This window comes from Thamnophis sirtalis, unplaced genomic scaffold, assembly GCF_051295495.1.
Source record: "Thamnophis sirtalis isolate CommonGarterSnake01/CBP01778 unplaced genomic scaffold, rThaSir2_p1.2 scaffold_7, whole genome shotgun sequence".
Lineage (NCBI taxonomy): Eukaryota > Metazoa > Chordata > Lepidosauria > Squamata > Natricidae > Thamnophis > Thamnophis sirtalis.
This window is the reverse complement of record NW_028261387.1, coordinates 2669507-2692617: the sequence shown is the minus strand read 5'-3', so window position 1 is coordinate 2692617 and position 23111 is coordinate 2669507. Positions and strand designations below refer to the sequence as shown.

Below are 23111 nucleotides of genomic sequence, written 5' to 3'. Positions count from 1 at the left end.
AAAAAAACCAGAGCTGCACTCTTCCCAGATCACTTCAAGTATTGAACAAAACTAATTTCTACTACTGGGTGGTCATATGAACTGCATTTAATTTCATTTCTAAGAATACATGTAAATCAAATTCAATTAAAACTAAAGGGTTGGCTTCTTTTTTTAGTGACTCAAGTAGGACTGGGCATAAAAAAAAACCATTCAGGAACTTCATGGACTAGATGTCACTCAATTCAGTTGTCTTAGAACAAGATTTTTAAAAAAGGAAATATCCTGCATATTTCAATTTCCTTCATTTTTTAGCTCATTTTCAAAATTGATCCACAAACTCTTCAGTTGAAAATAAAGACAATTAAAGTTTAGACCCATTTTAAAAAAAAGACTTTCTCTAAAACATAATTAACTGTGTGCTATCCTGGAGCTTGGCATACATATATTTGGGGTGCTGGGACGTTTCAACAAAAAGAAAAATGAACAGCCTTAATTTCCTTGCCAAATGCTTGAAATGTCATAAAGAAAGTAAGTTCAAGGATATACTACAAATATATTGCAGTCAATTTCTCCCTGCCAACAATGACTTTTAAATTTGACATTATAGGTATATTTTCCCAAGAAACACAGTGTAGTCTTATATTTGTGCCCTTAGCCTTAAACTGAGATGGTTTACTAAGCAATTATTACTTCTAATAGGAATCAGTACATTATAATTTAGGCCCATAATATCATCATTTCCTGTAATTCACTTTGCAATTGTAATACTGAATGGGTAGCTGGCAAACCATATGCTCTAGTGCCAAATATACACAGGCTCTCCTACCCTCCATAATTGGTGAATGATTAATTTGCTACACCCTCAAAGCTTCCCCACTTCTGATCATTCCCATTCCAGAATACGCTACCTGTACAACAATTTTATCATTAGTGCAATTGCAGCTGTCCATCAGCCGTTTCCTCTGATGAATAATAATATGGCTTCACGGAGAATGTTATGCAGAGCAAACACAAATTATTTCCCCCAAAGAGAGGGAGAAAATACTGTCCTATGAACAAGTTTAATTTGCTCTCAGATTAATGGCCAGTTCTTAACAGTTGACACTTAGGCAAACACTGTTTGCTAGAGATCCGTATTTCGAAACCAAGACTTAACATTCCAAAGTTCTTTCCACAAGTGAATGAAGTACACTTCAAAAATTATACTTAGCACTTAATAAAAGCAAGATTTTTTTTTTTTTTAAAAAGAATGAACGGCTAAAATAAGCTAGTCCCACTTGAATTTTCATTGTTCCCAATTAATTTCAGATCCTTATATTTTACAGCTCTATTCAGAAGGAAACTACACAATTAACACACTGTGGTCCCCACATACTGTAACAATAACTACCCTAGCTTCTTTTTATAAACCCCCCCCAAATGATCCATTGTCCTGAAATTAACTTCCCATAGAACAAATCTCACTTACCATGATCATTCAAAGTGTTTATGTTTGCTAAGTAATTCTTAGACAGCTTTATAAAATCAGCATTTTGCTGCTCAGTTTATTGCTCACCAACTGAGAAATGGCAGAGGCTTGTACTCATTCATTAAACTCTATATAAATATATATTGGGAATTTGGACCACCTAACTCTCCTGCTGCATCATGGACCAGCCCTTACTTGTGAATTCACTTTGTGCTACGTGTTTTCGGTTAATCTCCGGTACTTTGAAAAGGCTTGAAGAAAATTTTATGCAAATCCTGCCATACTTCTTAAAGCACGGTCCAAAATGAATGAAGAGCATGCAGGATTTCAACCACAGAGTTATGGATTTTATTACTACACTTCCTGAAATCCGTAGAATTTGACGATGCTTCATTTTCAGCATTTCGACTTCTTGTTTCTCTTTTTAATCTGGGATTATGCAAGGAGTGGAAACGCAAAGTTCCTTTCAGAAATCATCATGCAGACATTAAAAAAAAAAAACCTCTTGCCTTCTGTCGGGGCTAAAAGACAGGTGTGCAAAAGGAGGCATTTTGATCATATCCACCACAAATACTACATGAAATCTGAAAAAAATAGAAAGGCACCCTTACCTCGTGTTTCAGAGTTCCATGTTCTGAAAGAAATGTAAAAATTGGCATGGTCAGTGACGGAAGGCTCACACTGTATGTAACGCAGTATTCCCTAGCTCCCGAATACAGTGAGAGTATACTCTGTTTTGTTAGCTGATAACCTGTTTTATGCTCCAACAACCCTGAGGCTCAGCTAGTTATTTTGCAACTGTGTTTACTTTCATTGGCTCAAGTCAGGCGTGCTGGGTTTATGCTTAACTCCATGACACATAGCTTTTTGAACCGACAGATTGCCTAAAATCTCTGAAACACTCTATGAAGTCTGCAGAAACTTACAGCGGTGAAGATTTTCCAGCTTTAAAAGCATACAGTTATTTGAATCCAGATTTTTAGCATAGAGCAATTGCAGTTTCTTCTCCCCAAAAAACTATATCCAGAATATATTATTATATGTCTAGTATTATTATTACACTGCATTGATTTCTCATTCGGATGTAAGACTTGTATGGAGTGCTTTTTTTATTACACAATGTGCATATATTTTGTGCACATTTCTCTGATAGACAAAACATACCAAATCCTAGTCCGTCTTAAGCCAAATATAGAAAGAGCTTTGGACTGATACACGTATATATGGCAATCACGTAAGACAGTAGATTCAGTAGGTGATTGGCACATGTCAATGAGGCATTACAAAACTTTATCCTATAAACAGAATGTTCGTATTTCTTCTTTTAACTTCAAAAATAGTAATCTAGATCGAAAAACCAGCTGGATGAGCTTTGAACATTCAAGAACAGCCATTTTCATGTATCAAATTATAGTTCTCCTCTAAAGGAATCCTGATTTGACATGGGGAAAGAAAGATTTAAGTTATTGCTGAGATCCTCCAGGGGTAAGTCTGATCCAGAAAGGCATTTTTATATCCTAGCCACTATTTGTTTTAAATCTGAGCCAGTTCACTACATTCATTTTGAATCATCAAATTTTGAATCAATGAATGACAAGAAATCATGTGATAGATATATATGCATGAACTAGTCACTGCAGATAGCTATGTGGATAAATAAATAATCAAAAGGAAGCTACTGGAATTAAAATATTGCATATTTTTTTATGAAAAAGAAAACAGACCAGATAGTGTTCTGCATCATATATTCTGAAATGCAATATTAAAAATGTAAAGGAACCACGAAATAAACTTTAAAGTTCATATTTGTGAATATTTCTTTAAAATCAAAATGAAAACATAATTAATATTACAAAATAAAAATAATCAAGCTCTTAAAAGATCATGAAATTGTCTCTAGCTCTTCCCTTTTTTAAAGAAAATCTTAGCCCTATTATACTATGGTAAAACTGGTTTACTTCATATACATTAAGTATAAGGGGGGGGGAAACAAGAGAGAGCTGAATTATATATGCATCATAAAATGCCTTATGAGCAACGAACTTCAAACTAGAACATTTTAATATGTACTCAAAGAAACACGCAATTCAAGACATGAGTGGACATGCCCTCTATTTTATTTGAATAGCTTCTCATGACATGAAATATGATTCTCCTAATTTGACAAGAGAGATGTTGTAATGCACAAGCTAGGATTGTTTAATTTTAGGCAGCTATCCAGGGATTTCTCCTCTCCATTGCACAACTGAAAAACCCGACCCCAAATAAACTATTATGCAAAACGTTTTTAAGAACCTACAAATCTTGTTGGTGCATCCCACCACTGACTGTTATCTGCAGTTCAGCGGTTCTAATCTCAACGGCTCAAGGTTGACTCAGCCTTCCATCCTTCCAAGGTGGGTAAAATGAGGACCCGGATTGTTGTTGGGGGCAATATGCTGACTCTGTAAACCGCTTAGAGAGGGCTGAAAGCCCTATGAAGCGGTATATAAGTCTAACTGCTATTGCTATGTGTGAAAAATTGGTCTTATGTCTACAGGAGAATTTCATATGATAAATTCACCACAGTATCTTCTTATGAACACAAGTCAATGAAACAAAATATATGCACCTATAGCATTAATATAAACATGCAGCCGAACATGCAGCAGATCTACAGAAACTATTGTACTCAAGATTGGGTATGGACCACTCCACAAACACTTGAAATGTTTGATGTCAAGAGTTAGAAATGCAGCAGGGCCTCTAGTAAGAACTTATGGCAGACTACAGTCCCTGAAGCAAATGGGGTGGCATTAAAAGGCAGAGATCAGCAGTCAGATAGGGAATTCTAGTCAGCACAATCTTTCTAGAGAAAGGTGAGGTTGTGGGATCGCCCATTTGCATTCCAGGCAGCTGTTCCTCATGAGCAGATTGTAGGAACTGTCAGCATAAGCTGATGAGTTGAGTGTCTAGGAGTCAAAAGATTTCAATCAAGCTCCCAGCAATAATGCAAACTATAGAAGAGCCAAGGTGGCACAGTGGCTAGGGTGCAGTACTGCAGCCACTTCAGCTGACTGTTATCTGCAGTTCAGCGGTTCAAATCTCACCGGCTCAAGGTTGACTCAGCCTTCCATCCGTCCGAGGTGGGTGAAATGAGGACCCAGACTGTGGGGGCAATGTGCTGACTCTGTAAACAGCTTAGAGAGGGCTGAAAGCCCTATGAAGCGGTATATAAGTCTAACTGCTATTGCTATTGCTATAGTTAAAAAGAGCTATTCTGATAGGAAAATCAAATCTGGGGAATCAACAGCCTGAAATGGTATAGAGCAGTGGTGGGTTTCAAAAATTTTTCGAACCCTACTCTGTGGGTGTGGCCTCCTTTGTGGGAGTGGCTTGCCACCCATGTGACCGGATGGGAGTGGTTTGCCGCCCATGTGACCAGATATGAAATTATGAATTAGTACTTAGGTCGGTCCAAGTAGCTATTCAGAAACTCTGGCATTGCAAGTCTTAAAGCTGTCAAGTTACAAGATCCTTGCAAGATCCTTTAGGAAAAAAAAAACTAGGAGTCTTCAAACTTGACAGCTTTAAGACTTGTGGATTTCAACTCCCAGAATTCTTCCTTCAGTCACGTTGGCTCAGGAATTCTGACATTGAAGCATGCAAGTCTTAAAACTTAAATTTTTGGAACCTCTTCTGTAGGTGTGTCCTGCTTTCCGGGTCCACTGGTGGAACCTCTTCTAACCGGTCCAGTAGATTTGACGAACTGGTTCTACCAAATAGGTGCGAACTGGTAGGAACCCACCTCTGGTATAGAGTTTCCTTTCTAGGCAGGGGGTTGAACTAGAAGACCTCCAAGGTCCCTTCCAACACTGTTTTTTCTATTCTATTCTATTCTAAGATGTGTGGACTTCAAGTCCCAGAATTCCCCAGCTAATTCTGGGAGTTGAAGTCCACACATCTGAAAGTTGCTAAGTTTGAGAAGCATGGGTGTGAAAGGACAGAACAAATAGAGTTTGTGTAAATTAGATTTAATTAAAATTGCCTTTTCTTTTATTTTCTTAGTCACACTTTGAATTTCACTTGCTTACCGCCTTCTTATTTCATGTTTGCATTTTGCATATTGTTGTTTACTCTAAAAAGAAATGGTATTCTGGATATGTTCCTTTTTTAGTTTAATTTTTTTTTCTTTGTTTGGTATCCGTAGCATTTTTCAAAATCGTATTTTTAAGTCTTGTTCCACATGAAAAAGTTGCTGACTTCTGCTTTAAAAATATACCTAAATATGTAAAACCTAAACGCAATACATGTGCACACTCATAAGAGATTATGAGAAGTTACATGTCTGCTGGAAAAATTCAAATTTACCTTTGCATAATACCCTAAAAATCAAGAGCTGTGTGTTTTTTTCAATTTTTTTCTTAAGTATTCTATGAAAACAAGGCAAAGGGATTGGTATAACATTTTCCACTGGCACCGCTAGTTTCTATTTTTTGTCAGCACAATTACTATTCCGTTTCCAATTAAATTAACTGCAGTTTACTATTGATCTAATATAGTAAGGACTTTACAAGATTAAATTTTAACAAGGTAGAATTTAGGCAATCAGGTCTAAGCTATGCTCGGTGAAGGTGGCCAGGCGTTGCCATTCCCTTTAATTCCATTAACTTAAAAAAATATTCACAGTCACACCCTATACAGTCTTCAGACTTGCTGACTTCTGTGCTTATATAAATGTTTTTCTGGAAGGAAACCAGAGTCTATCTTGCTAAAACAGAACCCAGGTGTGATTAAACAGTGATAATTAAGATTTTTTTTTAAACTTCCCCTTGGCAGGCAGTTATGTCATTTATATTTATAAAATAATAATCACTGTTGGGAGGTCAAGTTGCTTTTTTCAGGAGGGACCAATAAGCAGACAATCAAAACAGAAATCTATTAGTCCTTTAGATCAGTGTTTCTCAACCTTGGCTACTTGAAGATGTCTGGACTTCAACTCCCAGAATTCCCCAGCCAGCGAATGCTGGCTGGGGAATTCTGGGAGTTGAAGTCCAGACATCTTCAAGTTGCCAAGGTTGAGAAACACTGCTTTAGATAATAGTAAATCTTTTCTAGATTATTAGTAGACTTTTTCACCATCTAAAGGTTGACACCTAAATCACAGCAAGCTTGAAACTTCCTTCCATATCAATTGCTAGAATAACAGAATTGGAAGGGACGTTGAAGATCTTCCAGTCCAACTCCTGCACAAACAGGAGACTCTATACCATTCTTGACAAATTCTAGAGCCGAGGTGGCGCAGTGGTTAGGGTGCAGTACTGCAGGCTACTTCAGCTGACTGCTAGTTCTGCAGCTCGGCGGTTCAAATCTCATCGGCTCAGGGTTGACTCAGCCTTCCATCCTTCCGAGGTGGGTGAAATGAGGACCCAGACTGTGGGGGCGATATGCTGACTCTGTAAAACCGCTTAGAGAGGGCTGAAAGCCCTATGAAGCGGTATATAAGTCTAACTGCTATTGCTAACTGCTAAATGGCTGTCCAATCTCTTCTTTAAAATCTCCAGCGTTGGAGCACCTACATCTGATGGTGAAGGGTGGGACAGCTGACTCTAGCACCCTCTAATGTGTGGGCTTCAACTCCCAGAATTCTCAGCAATGGCTATTCTGTCTAGCAAACTCTGGATCCTCCACTCAACTCATCTAGAGAGCATTACTCTATTTGGAAAAAGGTAATGCAGAGATTTGGGGGGGGGGGGTTCCTGTCTGTTTTGATGGCTATATAGCATTTCACTGAGTTATATTTTGAGCATTAACCAATTATTTTAAAATAATGACATGAAAGTATCTGGCTGCTTGCTAAATTCTCTGCAAGACCGTAATACAAGTCTGGAAAATGAATCAGTATTCTTAACTTCTTTGTAAGCCGCCCGGAGTCCCTCGGGATTGGGTGGCCTATAAATCTTATTAATAAAAATAAATAAAATAAATAAATAAACTACCAATTACCAAACTGGATGATCAGCTATGGAAGTATGACATAGCTACCTTTTCTCAAAGCAGAAAGCAGACAGGAATAAAACCTGTCGTTTTGGGAAGAGATTTTGCACACTCCTAATTCTTATCCTTTCTTATCTTACACAACAACTTAAAATGTACAGTCCTGTGATTTGCCTCACCAACCGGCCACAAAAGTTTGCAGATTTTCTCTCTCAAGTCCTATCCTGGGTGAAATAATTAAACGGTTTCTATTCAACTGCCAGAGGCAAAGATCACATGCAGACAACTTCATGGATTAATGAATAAATTATCATATTACAACATCAAAGATGCAGGGTGTTCTTCTCCAATTTATTTAAAACTTCTGACCTGATTTCCTAAATTTAGAAAACTGCCCTATTTAAATGATCAAATTATGAACAGAAGACAGGTTGATCTATTATTCTGTATACCTGCTGGAAGGGCTTTGTAAAAAAAATGTAAGTTGCCATGTTTGGTTTCAATAATCTGGCTAAAAAATAAAAGTTTACTCAAAATTCCAAATGGCCTCCACGTAAGGTTGTGAACAGTGGAGTATCTAAACCAGCATTTATGTCCCTTTAACAGTCAAACAGATGCTTTTGAGAAGATTAAATAAAGGCATAAAGAATATAATCGCTTTCAGCCTCTTTCACCGCCATGCCTAGAATCTACTATCAAGTGTTTTGGAAATAGTTGACCATTTATTTACTTGTATCCTGGAGATTCTCGGTCATCCAGGTCAAGGTTGTCCCAAAAGTGCTTTTTAAGAGGCAACTAACTGGTTTGAGCTGAAGAAGCTTCTTGGAGGAGACATGAAACATCTTCCAAGAAAAACTAGAAAGTCCAGCTGCCTCTTGAAAAATTATGGTCTAGCCTGGTACCTTTAACCCAGAGGTGGGTTCCTACCAGTTCGCACCTATTCGGTAGAACCGGTTCGTCAAATCTACCAAACTGGTTAGAAGAGGTTCCACCAGTGGACCCGGAAAGCAGGCCACACCTACAGAAGAGGTTCCAAAAATTTTTGAAACCCACCACTGCCCCCCCCCACACACACAGAGACAGACAGACAGACAGACAGACACAGAGAGAGCGAGAAAGAGAAGAGAGAGAGAAAGAAAGAAAGAAAGAAAGAAAGAAAGAAGAAAGAAAGAGAGAGAGAGAGATGAAAGGAAAAAAAGAAAAAGGGACAAAGAGCCAAAAGGAAGGAAAGAGAGAGAGAGAGAGAGAGAGAGAGAGAGAGAGAGAGAGAACACATGACCAGCAAGCCACTCCCACCAGGTCATATGGCCAGCAAGCCACTCCCACAATGGAGGCCACACCCACAGAATAGGTTCGAAAATTTTTTGAAACCCACCACTGCTTTAACCACTAGACCAAACTGCCTCCATGGTGATTATAAGTTATATAATTAACGGTTGCCTTCTCCAATTTATAAATTCCTCCAAATAAACTTCTGAATATTCACAGTGACCACTCTCAACAGTGATCCCCCCCCTCCAAAATTTCTTCACTGGGAGATTAGAAAGAAGGAGCTGTAATTTGAGAAGTATAGGAAGTTCTATCAGATACCTAGATCTAATTATATGATTCCTGGAAGCTCCTTACGGTATTCCTGTGGCTCATATAGCTCTTTTGCTTCACAGTAAATTGCAAAAGGTACGGATTCCTAAAAAGCAATTATAGCAGTATTTATAAATGTATTAACACAAAAATACAATGAACACAACTTAAGGGAAATTAAGTCTTAATTAAACCTGGCAAATTTATGACCTAATTAAATTAGAATTCCAAACAATGCAGATGACTTACCAACTAAATTAACTCTGCAGCTGTCAAGTCTTCCCAAACATTCTTTGTGGACTCCAGCCCCACACTTCGAACACAAATAACCTTGATAAAAAGTTCCCCTGAAATATAAAATAGTATGGAAAATCAGAAGACGTTTGGTATAATATAGCAAACATTCAAATATGAAGCAGTTCAATATGTGTGGCAAGAATGCATTTATGTATACTTCCAGATGCTTATATAGAAATAAATCCCTGAATATCAATAACCAGAAATGTGGGGGGGGGGGGTGTTTGTTTTTGCAAATCTAATGGACACTGGTTACGTAAGCACCTACATTTTGGGAAGATCAATAATACACAATAGTGTGATCATTCCAAACAGTAGCGAGAGAGAGAGAGAGAGAGAGAGAGAGGGAGGGAGGGAGGGAGGGAGGGAGGGAGGGAGAGAGAGAGAGAGAGGGAGAAAGGGAGATAGGGAGAGGGAGGGCGAGGGAGAGGGAGAGAGAGAGAGGGAGAGAGAGAGAGGGAGAGAGAGAGGGAGAGAGAGAGAGAGAGAGGGAGAGAGGGGGGGAGAGAGAGGGAGAGGGAGAGAGAGGGGGGAGAGAGAGAGGGAGAGAGAGAGAGGGAGAGAGAGAGGGAGGGAGGGGAGAGAGAGAGGGAGATAGGGAGAGGGAGGGAGAGGGAGGGAGAGAGAGAGAGTGAGGGAGAGAGAGAGATGTGTAATCACGATAAATGTGATGACTATCCAGAGGCTGCTCATGTGGCACATCGCTCAGTGAAGTTGATTGCTGCTATATATTCATAGCCCATGATTGCACTGGTGTCTTCACACATTATGGCATAACACAACTGTATAATATTATATGTTGCTTCATATTTAAAAACTGTGGTGTCATATGGACACCATAGATATTGTTTTGTAGGACTTTACATTTTACAAGATATATTTTGTAGGAAAATATAGGATATTTTTCAAGCAATCCAGTCAAAATAGACAAGGATGTACTATTTTTCTCCCAGTCAAATGAAATCATGCTTATGGTAATTACACCCACTTACTATTTTAATATTTTGTTTAGCCTGCTTTCTTATATTATAGTCACCCTGCAGTCCCAGATTTGTAAAGGCATATTTCTCTCAAGGAAGAATACAATGCTGAGTATTTGTTTGAAATCAATGCTGTATTTTTAATACACATTATTCAACTATTGGAATCTTTCTGGACTCAGATAAGGAATGTGATATATGTAGCATTTGTATTTTTTTTTTAAAAAAAATCTCTTTTTCTCCTTAGCTTTCAATGGCCTTAGTGGAAAATAATTCTTAAGGTCAATTTGAAAAGCAGCATTTATGAGTTTAAAAGCAATGGACTTAGAAAGCAATACAACAGACACTAGTAGAACTAAAAACAAAACAAAAATGAAACATCATGTATTTTGCGTATAAGTACCACTCAAAAAGAGGGAAATGTTATGTTTATTATTTGAACATATTACAACATTACATGCTAATGCTGAATTATACAACTATCTATGGAATTTAATTCTTGCTAGCTTTTAAAGAGAGGCCGAATCCCCCAGATAATTTGATGAGTTTATTGAATCCCATTGTTTTTCTCAAGCGTAATATAATTTTTAGGCTTCAGCTGTTTGAGACTTACCTCAAAAGCATCTGACAGACTTTGCAGGATGTTACACGCGTGAAGGTATACATTTTAAAGTCATGTGTGTTTGTTTCTCCAAACTGGGGTCTTATGTTTGACCTAGAATGTAAAACGGATTCTTTAATATTCATAAATATTAATAGAGCAGTAATTCCATTTTCAAACCTAGAAAAAGCTGCAGATAATGTTTAAATGTGCATTTTAATAAGTTGTTCGGTATCGTGACCCGTCAAAACCGCGGTCCACTAAAGCACGCCCGATTAAAGCGCGTACCTGACGTCATCAGCAGCGCAACAAATACGACCGCGGGAAAAAAGGGCGCTTTAAAAAGCGCTTTTACAGCAAGCCGATTCACATAAAGGTAAGGCTTAGGTTTAGGGTTAGGGTAAGGGTTAGGTTAAGGGTTAGGGTTAGGTTTAGGGTTACGTTAAGCGTTAGGGTTAGGTTTAGGGTTAGGTTAAGGGTTAGCGTTAGGTTTAGCGTTAGGTTAAGGGTTAGGTATAGGGTTAGGTTTAGGGTTAGGTTAAGGGTTAGGCTTAGGGTTAGGTTTAGGGTTAAGTTTGGGGGGGTTAGGGTAAGGTTTTCGCGTTATTTTTAAGTTTCCCGCTCACAGCGTGCTGTTTTCGTTGCGCTGTGATGATGTCACGTACGCGCTTTCGTCGAGCGCGCTTTAGTCTACCGTGGTTTTGTGGTGGAACCGTTGGGTATATTTGGTTGAAGACCGGTTTCTGAGATCTTTCTTCTCTCCTACAGAGGGAGAACCTGTAACTTTGCACAATGCTCGAGTATGGGCTTTGAATCCAGTTGGGTCAGTGCCCTACTTTATATTCAGTTAATTATTGCTTTTCTATCCCCTCTTCCTTCTGGGAGTTTAGAGTGCCTAGCCTGGGGATCACCATTCAAATACCAACCTCTGAGGAAGGCCAATTTGAGAGTTATCAGCCCCAAGTCATGCCACGTTCTGGTCTCTTCAGCCCAAGCCATAATCGGTATTAATTCTTGCCTTAGCCCTGTATTCATACATTGCACTAGTGTTGAATCAAACTACCGTTGGGTTCGTGGCAAACTGAATTATAAACTATATAATTTTTTATGTAATCATGTACTATGGTGGCTAAGTACACTGTGAGCCATAATGATTTTGATATTGGCTGAACTCATTCAATACGTTGGTGACGATAGAATTATTATTACATGGAAGAGATTTTGCAATTGTTTGTGATGAGTTTAAAAAGCTTCTAAGCTTATAAAGAAATTTCCAGAAAGCCTTCTGACTTTCTTCTAGTTGCTAGATACATTTGGTTCATACAGTAGGTGAGTGACCTGTGAAAAGGTCCAGTTACATCTGTTGATGCTGTGCAGCTGAAGTTCGGCTCCTCTTGAATCTGAGTGGTTTCATTATCCAGAAGTCATAAAATTCTTCACAGTGGGCCTTTTAGACTTTTTATGAAAATCGTCTTTTCCGTCTTTCATCAGATGCAATGACGTGGCAAAATATCTCCATTTTATTATTGGACTTTCACTGGGTAGATGCAAATGTGAACTCTTACTAATGGTTGGACTCAAAACGGGTCTTTAATTAATTATGTTCCATTTGTAATACTGAAAATACATCCTGCATATCAGATATTTACATTAGGATTCATAACAGTAGCAAAATTACAGTTATGAAGTATCAACAAAAATAATTTTATGGTTGGGGGTCACCACAACATGAGGATTAAAGGGTCGCGGCATTGGGAAGGTTGAGAACCACTCTCTTAGTCCATCAGGGTAATTCTTCAAAACAATCTTTCAGGTGTTTTGGATCTTATTTACAATCAAAAGTCATGGCCAATGAGAAGTGAGGACCCGGATTGTTGTTGGGGGCGATATGCTGACTCTGTAAACCGCTTAGAGAGGGCTGAAAGCCCTATGAAGCGCTATATAAGTCTAACTGCTATTGCTAAGTAAATTAAGAACTGCAGTCCAAAGTATCCATGATCTATCTTCACTAGAAGTTTCCTGATCCTTCACCTACTGTTTTCTCAGATTCCTGAACCTGAATACACTGCTTATTTCAACAATATCTTCATTAAGATCTCCCACATCTCCTTGAAGTTCATAGGTTTGGACTTACACAAATATACTTCTGTTTTCTACGGTTAAATATGAGTTTTAATCCAAGTGAAAGCCACCATTTTTCTTCTCTTCTGGGCTGCCCTACCCTGATAAAGCCATTTATAATAAGTCCTGAGGTCTTTAAAATAGATGCTTCAACTTCAGAAGACTTTACCACCACTAGCAATGGTTACTTCAATTAACAAAATAAACAGATTATAATGGAGAGTTTGAAAATGGAAAGGAACCTCACATATTATCTATGGAAGGAACAATAATTCTACTGGAGCTCAGGGAAGTTTCTTTTGTATCAGTATTAATAACAAACTATATATAGCAGTGATGACAAACCTTTTTCGCCTCGGGTACCAAAAGCACACATGCACACTATCGTATGCGCTCACATGCCCAACCCCATAATTTAATGCCCCCCACACCGTGTCCCCTGTGCATGGGCCTGGTACGTCCATTTTTCACCCTCCCCAGGCTCCAGAGGCTTTTTAGAAGCTGGGGGGGCGAAAAACAGCCCAACACGCAAACCGGAAGTTCGGTAACAGACTCCTGGGTTGCCCATTAGGGAGTTTTTCTCCCTTCAGAAGGTGTAAAACAGTCCAACGCGCAAATTGGAAGTCCATCCTTGAACTCCCAGTTCGCCTCCAGAGGGCGAGAAATGGCTGAAAATCAAGGCCGAAAATCAGCTGTAAAAATATGCCATGACTTCAAACGTCGCCTTCATATTGTTTACCATCATGTGACCTCCATATTGAATTCTGTTGTCCGTAATACACCTAAATGGTTTTTTGTCGTTTATATATTTCTCTAAAAACATCCCACATTATCAGAGACATACCTGATTTGTGCCTATTTTTATTGCTCCTTGTTCTCTTTAACTGCAGAAATCCAAGATTGCATTTCAAATATTTATTGGTTAACAAGGGGGACCATGACCGTAATATAGAATAGAATTCCACCCGTTGTTATCATTTGCTACTGTATAGATTTTCCAGCAAAAGCTATATTTGCTCAAATTGTCATCCACCAACAGATCTGTCTAAATAAGCAATTTAAAATGAACACATTGGTGGCTAATGGAACACATTATCCTTATGTGTGTGGCCTCCATGTGCCTTTTTTTTTTGTATAATGCCAACATTGATTTCTGGTCAGAGTAAAATGTAGGTTGCGTTACAATGTGGAACATTTATAGTTTTCTATTTTGCCTTTTCACATTAATAAGCGAGCAGTAATATTAAGAAAGTGCAAAGCTGCTGAGTAGTAAACAGCGGATTATTTTTATCTCAAACGCTTACACATAGGTTGTGCATTTTATGATCATTAGAAAGGCAAGAAGAGATTCTATTATGTTTATTATTTTTATCTACTCTTACGACCACATTTGAAAAGCATCAGATTTGAGAAGTGGGTTGCAATGCAGTCCTGGGCTGCATTAATCGGCGGATAGAATCAAGATTACGTGAAGTTTTTAATACCGCTTTACAGAGCCTTAGTAAGACCACACATGGAATACTGCATCCAGTTCCGATCACCACAATGCAAAAAAGATGTTGGGACTCTGAAAAGAGTGCAGAGAAGAGCCACAAACATTATTAGGGGGCTGAAGGCTAAAACATAGGAAGAACGGTTGCAGGAATTGGAAATGTGTAGTCTAATGAAAAGAAAGACTAGGGCAGTGGTGGGTTTCAAAAAAATTTGGAACCTACTCTGTGGGTGTGGCCTCCTTTGTGGGAGTGGCTTGCCGGCCATGTGACCTGGTAGGAGTGGCCTGCCGGCCATGTGTTTTCTTTCTTTCTTTTCTTTCTCTCTCTCTCTCTTTCCTTCCTTTTGTCTCTTTGTCCCTTTTTCCTTTTTTTGTTTCATCTCTGTCTCACTAATTTTCTTTCTTTTTTATTTATTTATTTCTTCCTTTCTTTCTCTTTTTCTCTCTGTATCAGTCTGTGTGTGTGTGTGTGTGTGTTTGCGTGTGCGTGTGTGTGTGTGTGTGTGTGTGTGTGGCAGTGGTGGGTTTCAAAAATTTTTGGGACCTCTTCTGTAGGTGTGGCCTGCTTTCCGGGTCCACTGGTGGAACCTCTTCTAAACGGTTCGGTAGATTTGACGAACCGGTTCTACCGAATAGGTGCGAACTGGTAGGAACCCACCTCTGGACTAGGGGAACATGATACCACTGTTCCAATATCAGAGGGGCTCCTACAGAAATGAGAGGGTCAAGTTATTTTCCAATGTACCAATAGGCAAGACAATGGTTGGAAACTAACCAAAGAGAGAAGCAACCTAGAACTAAGGAGAAATTTCCTAATGGTGGAAAAAAATTAATAGAATAAACTTGCCTTCAGAAGTCGTGGGTGCTCTTATCACTGGAGGCTTTCAAAAAGAGACTGGACAGCCATTTGTCCGAAAATGATATATGGTCTCCTGCTCGAACAGGGGGTTGGACTAGAAGACCCCCAAGCTCCCTTCCAACCCTATTATTTTGCCACTCTATTCTATGACCATGGCATAATGGATTAAAGATAGTGCAGTGGGTTGATAATTGTGTGGCACGACAAAACCGCGCTCATCAAAATAGCGGTGATAAAATCGCGTCGCTAAAGCCGCAACGTCATCACCGCGCGTCATCACCACCGCGACAACAGCGTGGCAACAGAAGGGCGCTTTAAAACGGCGCCGCAGCAGAAAGCCGATTTCAATTAAGGTAAGGTTTAGGATTAGGTTTAGGGGTTTGTTTTAGGGTTAGGTTTAGGGTTAGGTTTAGGGTTAGGTTTAGGGTTAGGTTTAGGGTTAGGTTTAGGGTTAGGTTTAGGGTACTGAGTGCTTGGAAATGCGCGGATTTGCCCTCCACGATTATGTCATCGCGGTAGGGTCGCGTTTTTCCTTAGCGCTTCGAATGGCACGAATTAGTCTTCGCGCTTATGTCTCCGCCGATAAGGGCTTCGCGGATTTGTGGTGGAACCGATAATTGGCAGTGGTTTTGCTGGATACAGGATCAGCATCAACCAAATATTTCCTTTCACGGAGCAGAGCAGAAATCACACGCTTTATTCTACTGCTGTTGTGTACATAAAAGGGTTATGGCATTAAAAAAATAAACCAAAGGCCACTCCCTTTGGAGATGCCCGTGCTAATTACCCACAGTATTGTTGCCAGTGGCTCTGGAAAGTTAGCATTTTTAATTGACTGTACGTACAATAGGTTATTGTTATTAAGTATGCTTCCCTTTCCCATCTTCTCTGTTCTCTCTCTCTCTCTCTCTCTCTCTCTTCCGCCCACTTCCCTCCTTCCTATCCTGATTCTGTTTTGCCTTGTTTGTTTTGTCAGTTAACTCATTTTATATCTGCTGCCTTTAAAAAAAAAAACTACATTTTTGCTAACTGAAAGTTGGCGCTTTCAAACTAAGAAGTATGTCTGCTTGCCCTGATCAACATAAAGGGACTGACTGGAGTGGGCTGGGTGCATCCTAAAGAGGAAATCACAGTAATTTTCCAGCAATTTCTTTATCCTCCGTAAAGAAATGTTGAGTACTTGAGTTGTTTCACTTTTCACTTTTTAATATCAGGATTTCAAGATTCAAGATTTAATAAATTTGTATGCCGCCCAATTCCGAAGGACACCGGGCGGCTTACATACAACAATTCTAAAAAAATACTAAAAATTTTAAAAAGAGAGAGAACAAATTAAAAGGCACATCATACACTCAATCTTAGTGGGGCTGGGCCTCGTTCATGAGGTCAACAGCCCCAGGCCTGCCGGAACAGCCAGGTCTTAGTAGACTTTCGGAAGGCTGAGAGGGTGGGGATATCACCCACCAGCCAACCTCTACACTGGTGTTTCTCAACCTCTGCAGCTTTAAAATACGTGGACTTCAACTCCCAGAATTCTCCAACCATCTTAAAGTGGTCAAGGTTGGGAAACATTGCTTTAGGCCAGTGATGGCTAACGTTTTCTTAAAGGTGTGTCAAAACTGTGTGTGCGTGAGCTGCGCATGCACGAGTGACCCCCCCCCCTCCATAAGCAACTCCCGTATGGGGAGGATTTTTCCCTGAGCAGTAGATTAGCAATTGTAGTTTGACAGGCTGTCTTAAATCACATGCTGATTGCTCCTCCTGCCTTTGTCCTATCTCAATAAAAGGGGCTCCTAGACTCCAATCTGGGTCGCCTCATCCCGAGAAAGCTCGTGTCTGTGTCTTTTCTCAACATTGGCCTCATGGGCGAACCACAGGTACTTCACATTCAGCCAAACTGCAGTTATCTTAGGTCAGTGGTCTCCAACCTTGGCAACTTTAAGAGGTGTGGACTTCAACTCCCAGAGCAAAGCTGGCTGAGGAACTCTAGGAGTTGAAGTCCACAAGTCTTAAAATTGCCAAGGTTGAAGACCACTGCCTTAGATGGATGGCTGCTTCCTCACGTGGAGAGCAAGCCAATCATGACACACGCATACTTTCTCAAGATGTACTTCTTGTACTCACAACCCTCCTGCAAGTTAGCATAGACTGGGAGAGAGTGACTGTCCAGAGGTTCATTGAAGTTTCCATGAATTTTTGTATGTTGCTGCTGATGCCAAAGATTTTCAGGCATTTCTTGATCCAGCTTTGGGGAACTGAATCAAATGATTTCTTAAAGTCTATCCAAGCCATGAACAGGTTGGTTCGTCTTTTCTTTGAATTCTTTAGGATTAGTTTGTTGTTGTTGTTGTTAAAGTTACTTGGGATTCCATAATTTTTAAAAGTAGAAATGGGTGAACAAAATGTTTAAGAAATATTCCTATTATTCGATATTTTTTTCAGGAATCTTCTGCAGTAAATACTGTTACATTTCATATTGCTATCCTGTGAGCACCAGAAATGGATTCTAAATATGTCAAAAGAAAAAGCAGCAATGCTAAGTAGATAACAAAATGTACCAGTCCTGTTTTGCTATAAAGGAAAGAAGGTGAATTCTCATATGACAATATAATGTGGCATAAACCATGGCTTTAAAAACTCTTTTCCTCATTTCAATACTTGACCAGACATTATGCACTGTGTCACAGGGGTTTATACAGTAAAATTATATGTCACTTCTTATAAAACTGAAATAATGTGATATGAAACACAAGAGCAGGATGTGGCAAATCATAAATATATTCACATATTTCCTATGGAGAAGGAAATGTATTATTTCAATGGTTCCTTTTTCATAAACAATTAAAATGATAACATTATGTTTATAGTTTGTAAGTCAACATTTTTAATATTTAAGCCTTTTCTTTTTCTTGGAATGCCAATGAGCTTGCACTCCAAGAAGGAATTAGAAAATAAAAGAACTGATAAAAACCAGTTAGAAATATATTTTTTATCACTTGGTAATTTAGGATTACACATATATACTATTCAGTGTTTTCAGAATAAATAGGCTAGGCTGGGCTGGGCTGGGCTGGGCTGGGCTGGGCTGGGCTGGGCTGGGCTGGGCTGGGCTAGGCTAGGCTAGGCTAGGCTAGGCTAGGCTAGGCTAGGCTAGGCTAGAATAGAATAGAATAGAATAGAATAGAATAGAATAGAATAGAATAGAATAGAATAGAATAGAATAGAATAGAATAGAATAGAATAGAATAGAATTCTTTATTGACCAAGTGTGATTAGACACACAAAGAATTTGTCTTTCTGTCACTGATATCTAATCATTTTCCATGGGATGTAATGTGATAGATAAATTAGATCAGATTGACCACAATCTCTCCTGTAACATTTAATTAAATGTTTCTTTATCTAAAACAACAATGTGACACCAAAGTTGTCCATGAAAACATAGCATGCCAGAATGAAAGCCCCATGACATTTTATTCTTCATATATAATGAAAGCTTACCATACAGGTAAATATTGTTGTTCCTGAAAATGACACCCTGCTTTTTACCACCTTGAACATGGGATGGTTTGTAATTTAGGACTAAATATTAAGAAATACCAAGTCCAATAAATTAGTTGATAGATTAAAGAAAATTAAAAAGAAATGTATCTTTCATATACAGTTCTGTACTCCTTGTTCCATCATACAATCAATGACATTTGCTGAAAATCATTCCAGTTCTCAGCCAGAAACACATCATCATTTTCAAACAAAAGTCCATGTGCATTCAAATCCCCAATTTCAATACTTCTAGCAAGTGTCATACAATAATACATACAGGTAACTGTTAGATATTTTTCCATAAATACGTTAACCAATGGTCTCCAGCCTGGTTCTCACAAAACAACGAAGTAAACATTACGCAGACTTGTTTTACACCATTCTTGCTATTTACTAGTGCGCTCACACACATACACACACACACACAAATACACACACACACACACAGAGGGAGGGGGGGAGAGACACCATTTATTTTTATGCATGCTTTTCTTCTATCATATCTCACATTCAGCATCCAACCTTCAGCCACTTATTGTTGCAAAACTTTCCATAACTGAAGCCTATTTATGTCATCACATAGAATCATAGGGCTGGAAACCTCCTTCTCCAGTGAAGTTTTCAAGAATATTTGAACAATACTTCTAGACCAGCAACGCACGATCAAGTCGGACAACCAGCACGTTGGTGCGGCCGTGTTACCCCATTCGCACAGGATAGCTTGCATTCGGGGGGTGTGGAGTCCCAGGGCGGAGGCCCTGCCAAGTCAAGTACAGAACTCCAACCCTTTCAGCCCTCTCTAAGCGGTTTACAGAGTCAGCATATCGCCCCCACAATCTGGGTCCTCATTTCACCCACCTCCGAAGGATGGAAGGCTGAGTCAACCTTGAGCCGGTGAGATTAGAACCGCTGAACTGCAGATAACAGTCAGCTGAAGTGGCCTGCAGTACAGCACTCTAACCACTGCGCCACCTCGGCTCTAGATAAATTATGTACATATTTTATCACTTCTCCTACTATACTATCTATATTTGTAGCCTTACGGTTTTTCAGTATTTTTTTGCATTTATTACTTTCTTTATATCATTTTGTCTTGTGCTATATGTTCATGATATTATTTTAAATTCCTCCATTACATTTTCACCATCATTTTGAGATCTCTGAAATAAAGTATACTTTTCCAGCATTCTCTCATTTCAGTTGCATCCCAAATTACTCTTATTTTTAATTGCATTTACTCTGTTGGAGGCCTCCGATCTAGCCCTCTTTATTACGTCTAAGATTATTTTTTTTGTTTTCAACCAAATTGCTCTGCATTTTCTCGGCATCCATAACTGTCTTTCCTCTCTGATTATATTCTTTCCAATTATTTTTCTCTCGCTATATCCATTATACAATATATTTCTCTCATCATGTTTGCAACAATCATTTTTTTGCATTTTTTTTTTACCCACAGCCTTTCAGTGCATTTAGATTTTCTTTCAGTTTAACTCCTTACTCTCCGAAGGCATTTTACAACATATTTATTTTTGTTCTTTTCAAGCAGATTCCACATCCTTTTATTTACATCCACTTTTCAATCATTTTACTTGGAAGATCAGTCTGTCTTGTTATGTTCATAAAGGACTTTCTCTTCCTGGATAATTCTACTTCCATTATCTTTAATATCATTCTTTTGTTTTAATTCCATGTCCATTTTTCCCAAAATCCATTCTTGAAGCCATCCCAGAATGGGACTTTCCCACATTCCCAACATCTCATTGTGATAACCTATATTAATTTTCTCAATCTTTTATTATAAGCAATCAAATCAGTTGGATGTTTGGATTTATATTAATTCCTTTGCTATAGGAATATATGAATAAAATTATAAACTCACCAACACTGTGAATTCTTACTTTCATATATACTTGCATAGACAATTTAAATGACATCAGTTTATTATTTCTGATGTACGTTTTTGATTTTCATTCCAAATCTATATCTATGTCTTTAATTTCCTGCAAATTTTCATGGAGGAAACCATGGAGATGACCTTGGAAAAGCATCAGAAACTATGAACAAAAACAGTATATAAGTACGTTTTGAGCCCAGGATGAAAGGAAAGAGTTAGAAAGAGTCTGTCTCTTTTCTGATTCTCCGGGATTTAAGAGACGAGGTTGGGAAAGAAAAATGCAGAAACACTTGTAAAATTCTGTTACTGTAGTAGCCTTTGTCAATAACTATAACTTTAATCTCTTTATGGAATCTATTTCTTGCTCTCAATTCCACATGACAAAATTAGATAACTTCCATTCAAATTTCTAACATTCCTCCAATGTATCTAAGTTTTACAGAATGAAAATACATTCATTTTTCTTTCTTTTATTTTATTTTATGCACATTACTTTTTAAATCCACTTATGCTCCAAGCTGACATTTCCACTGTCTTCACAGAAACTGACTTCTTCTACCCACTGTAATTGCCATCAATTAACACATTCACATACAACTTTTTAATAAGCTAGTGAAAGTGTAAACTGGGTTACTTCTAAACCTTGCTAATAGTAAGAATAATGGTAATACTTTTTGATAGACTTTGATCAATATATCTCAACCAAAACCTACTTTTATGCAAATATGCTTGGATAAAGAGTCACTGTGAAATGCATAGCCATCTAAAGTTTACACATTTAAATACATGTCCATATTATTCTATGTTTTCTGATCTAGATTTATCTTCCAAGCCAAAATACTATTGGAGGTGGCTACTAGATTGGTGGCAGATTCTGCCTTTCTCCCTCCTTGTTCTCTGCTCTCCACCATCTTTTTTGGTTATCATGTTGATGAAATATTCTCATTGTGTTCCTTTGTCTATTTTATTGTTCTATTATTTTACTTCTGTTCTGTTGACACGCCTTTCATTTTACTTCCTTTTTATTGTAAGACACCTAGAGTTTAGCCTCATGGCGAGATAAGTAGCAAATAAAATTTAATAATAATAAAACCAATAGTAAGAGGGGCCTTGGGTGCAATCCAGTGGTGGGATTCAGCCGGTTTGCACCTATTCGGGAGAACCGGTTGGTAACTTTCTAAGCAGTTCGGAGAACCGGTTGTTGGAAGAAATCTTTTATTTTTTCCCCACTTTACAGGGCTAATCCTGTAAGGAAGGCAGGAAGGAAACATTCTGGTGTTGTTTCTAGCCTAATCTTTATTGCCCTGCTTACAGAAGCTGCCTCTCCGGTTAACCCTTATGACATTATAACAACTAAGGCGAAGCGCCCATCGACCTGAGTGACCTTGAGTTGGCCACGCCCACCCATTCACATGACCACCGAGCCCCACCTACCCAAATGGTCATTAGGGCAGAGAACCGGTTGTTAAATTATTTGAATCCCACCACTGGTGCAATCCCAAAACAGCTACTCAAAACAGCTTGCATTCTTGCAATGATATCTGTGACACTATCAAACATCCAGATCTGTCTACCTCACTGTGCAACGAGCCATAATAATAATATGCATAATATGCAACGAACCATTATTATTATTATTATTATTATTATTATTATTATTATTATTATTATTATTCACTTTCACCTCTTCTCTTCATCATCGCAATGATCCCACTATCAGTAATCTTTAAAAAAATGAAATTAGGCTACCAAACAGCCAAAGAAGCTGAATTTTTTTTGCATTTACTATATATGGATGATTTGAAACTCTATGGAAAGTCAGAAATAGAAATCCAATCATTGACAAACACAGTCCGAGTATTCAGCACCTGGGTGGGGCCCGACTAGTAACCAATGCCAAATCCGGCGAAACAACTGGCTGCTGTGATACAATTGTATAATAATAATAATAATAATCCACCTCCCGCCAACTAGGAGAGATATGCCGTATACTGGCGCGCAATCAAAATTCAGATATTCAAAATATGCACTATACTGGCTCACTGCATTTTGAAAATATTCTTCCTCATGGACAATTAGTTGCATAACGTTGTCTCCTCAACCATACACATATGAACAAAACGTAATCCTCTGAGATGCAATGTACTGACATTTTTCTTTCATTTTTTTTTTTTTTGTTCCAGAACTTACCAATCAGAGGCAACTAAGTGGGTTGGAGTAAAGTTCCATAGTTCCTCAATAAAATATAGGGACAGGATAGGACAGAAGCTGCTTCTTCTGCTGCTTCTAACTATCCTGGCCTGGGAGAGATCCTGTC

The 23111-nt window shown here is 38.6% G+C and overlaps 1 protein-coding gene across 3 annotated transcripts in view; it reads right to left on the bottom strand.

The window, feature by feature from the left end:
* Nucleotides 1–23111, bottom strand: part of VAV3 (vav guanine nucleotide exchange factor 3) — a 184597-nt gene that overhangs the window by 61426 nt on the left and 100060 nt on the right. For 2 of the 3 annotated variants that reach the window (XM_087719209.1, XM_087719207.1), the window contains exons 16-18: nt 10898–10999; nt 9257–9354; nt 2062–2084 (exon numbers count right to left, since the gene is read on the bottom strand). In XM_087719209.1, the coding sequence (XP_087575335.1) occupies nt 2062–2084; nt 9257–9354; nt 10898–10999 (223 nt within the window). Of the gene's footprint in view, nt 1–2061; nt 2132–6685; nt 6692–7536; nt 7547–9256; nt 9355–10897; nt 11000–23111 lie in introns of all 3 variants that reach the window. The other variant, XM_087719208.1, reaches the window with a different exon arrangement.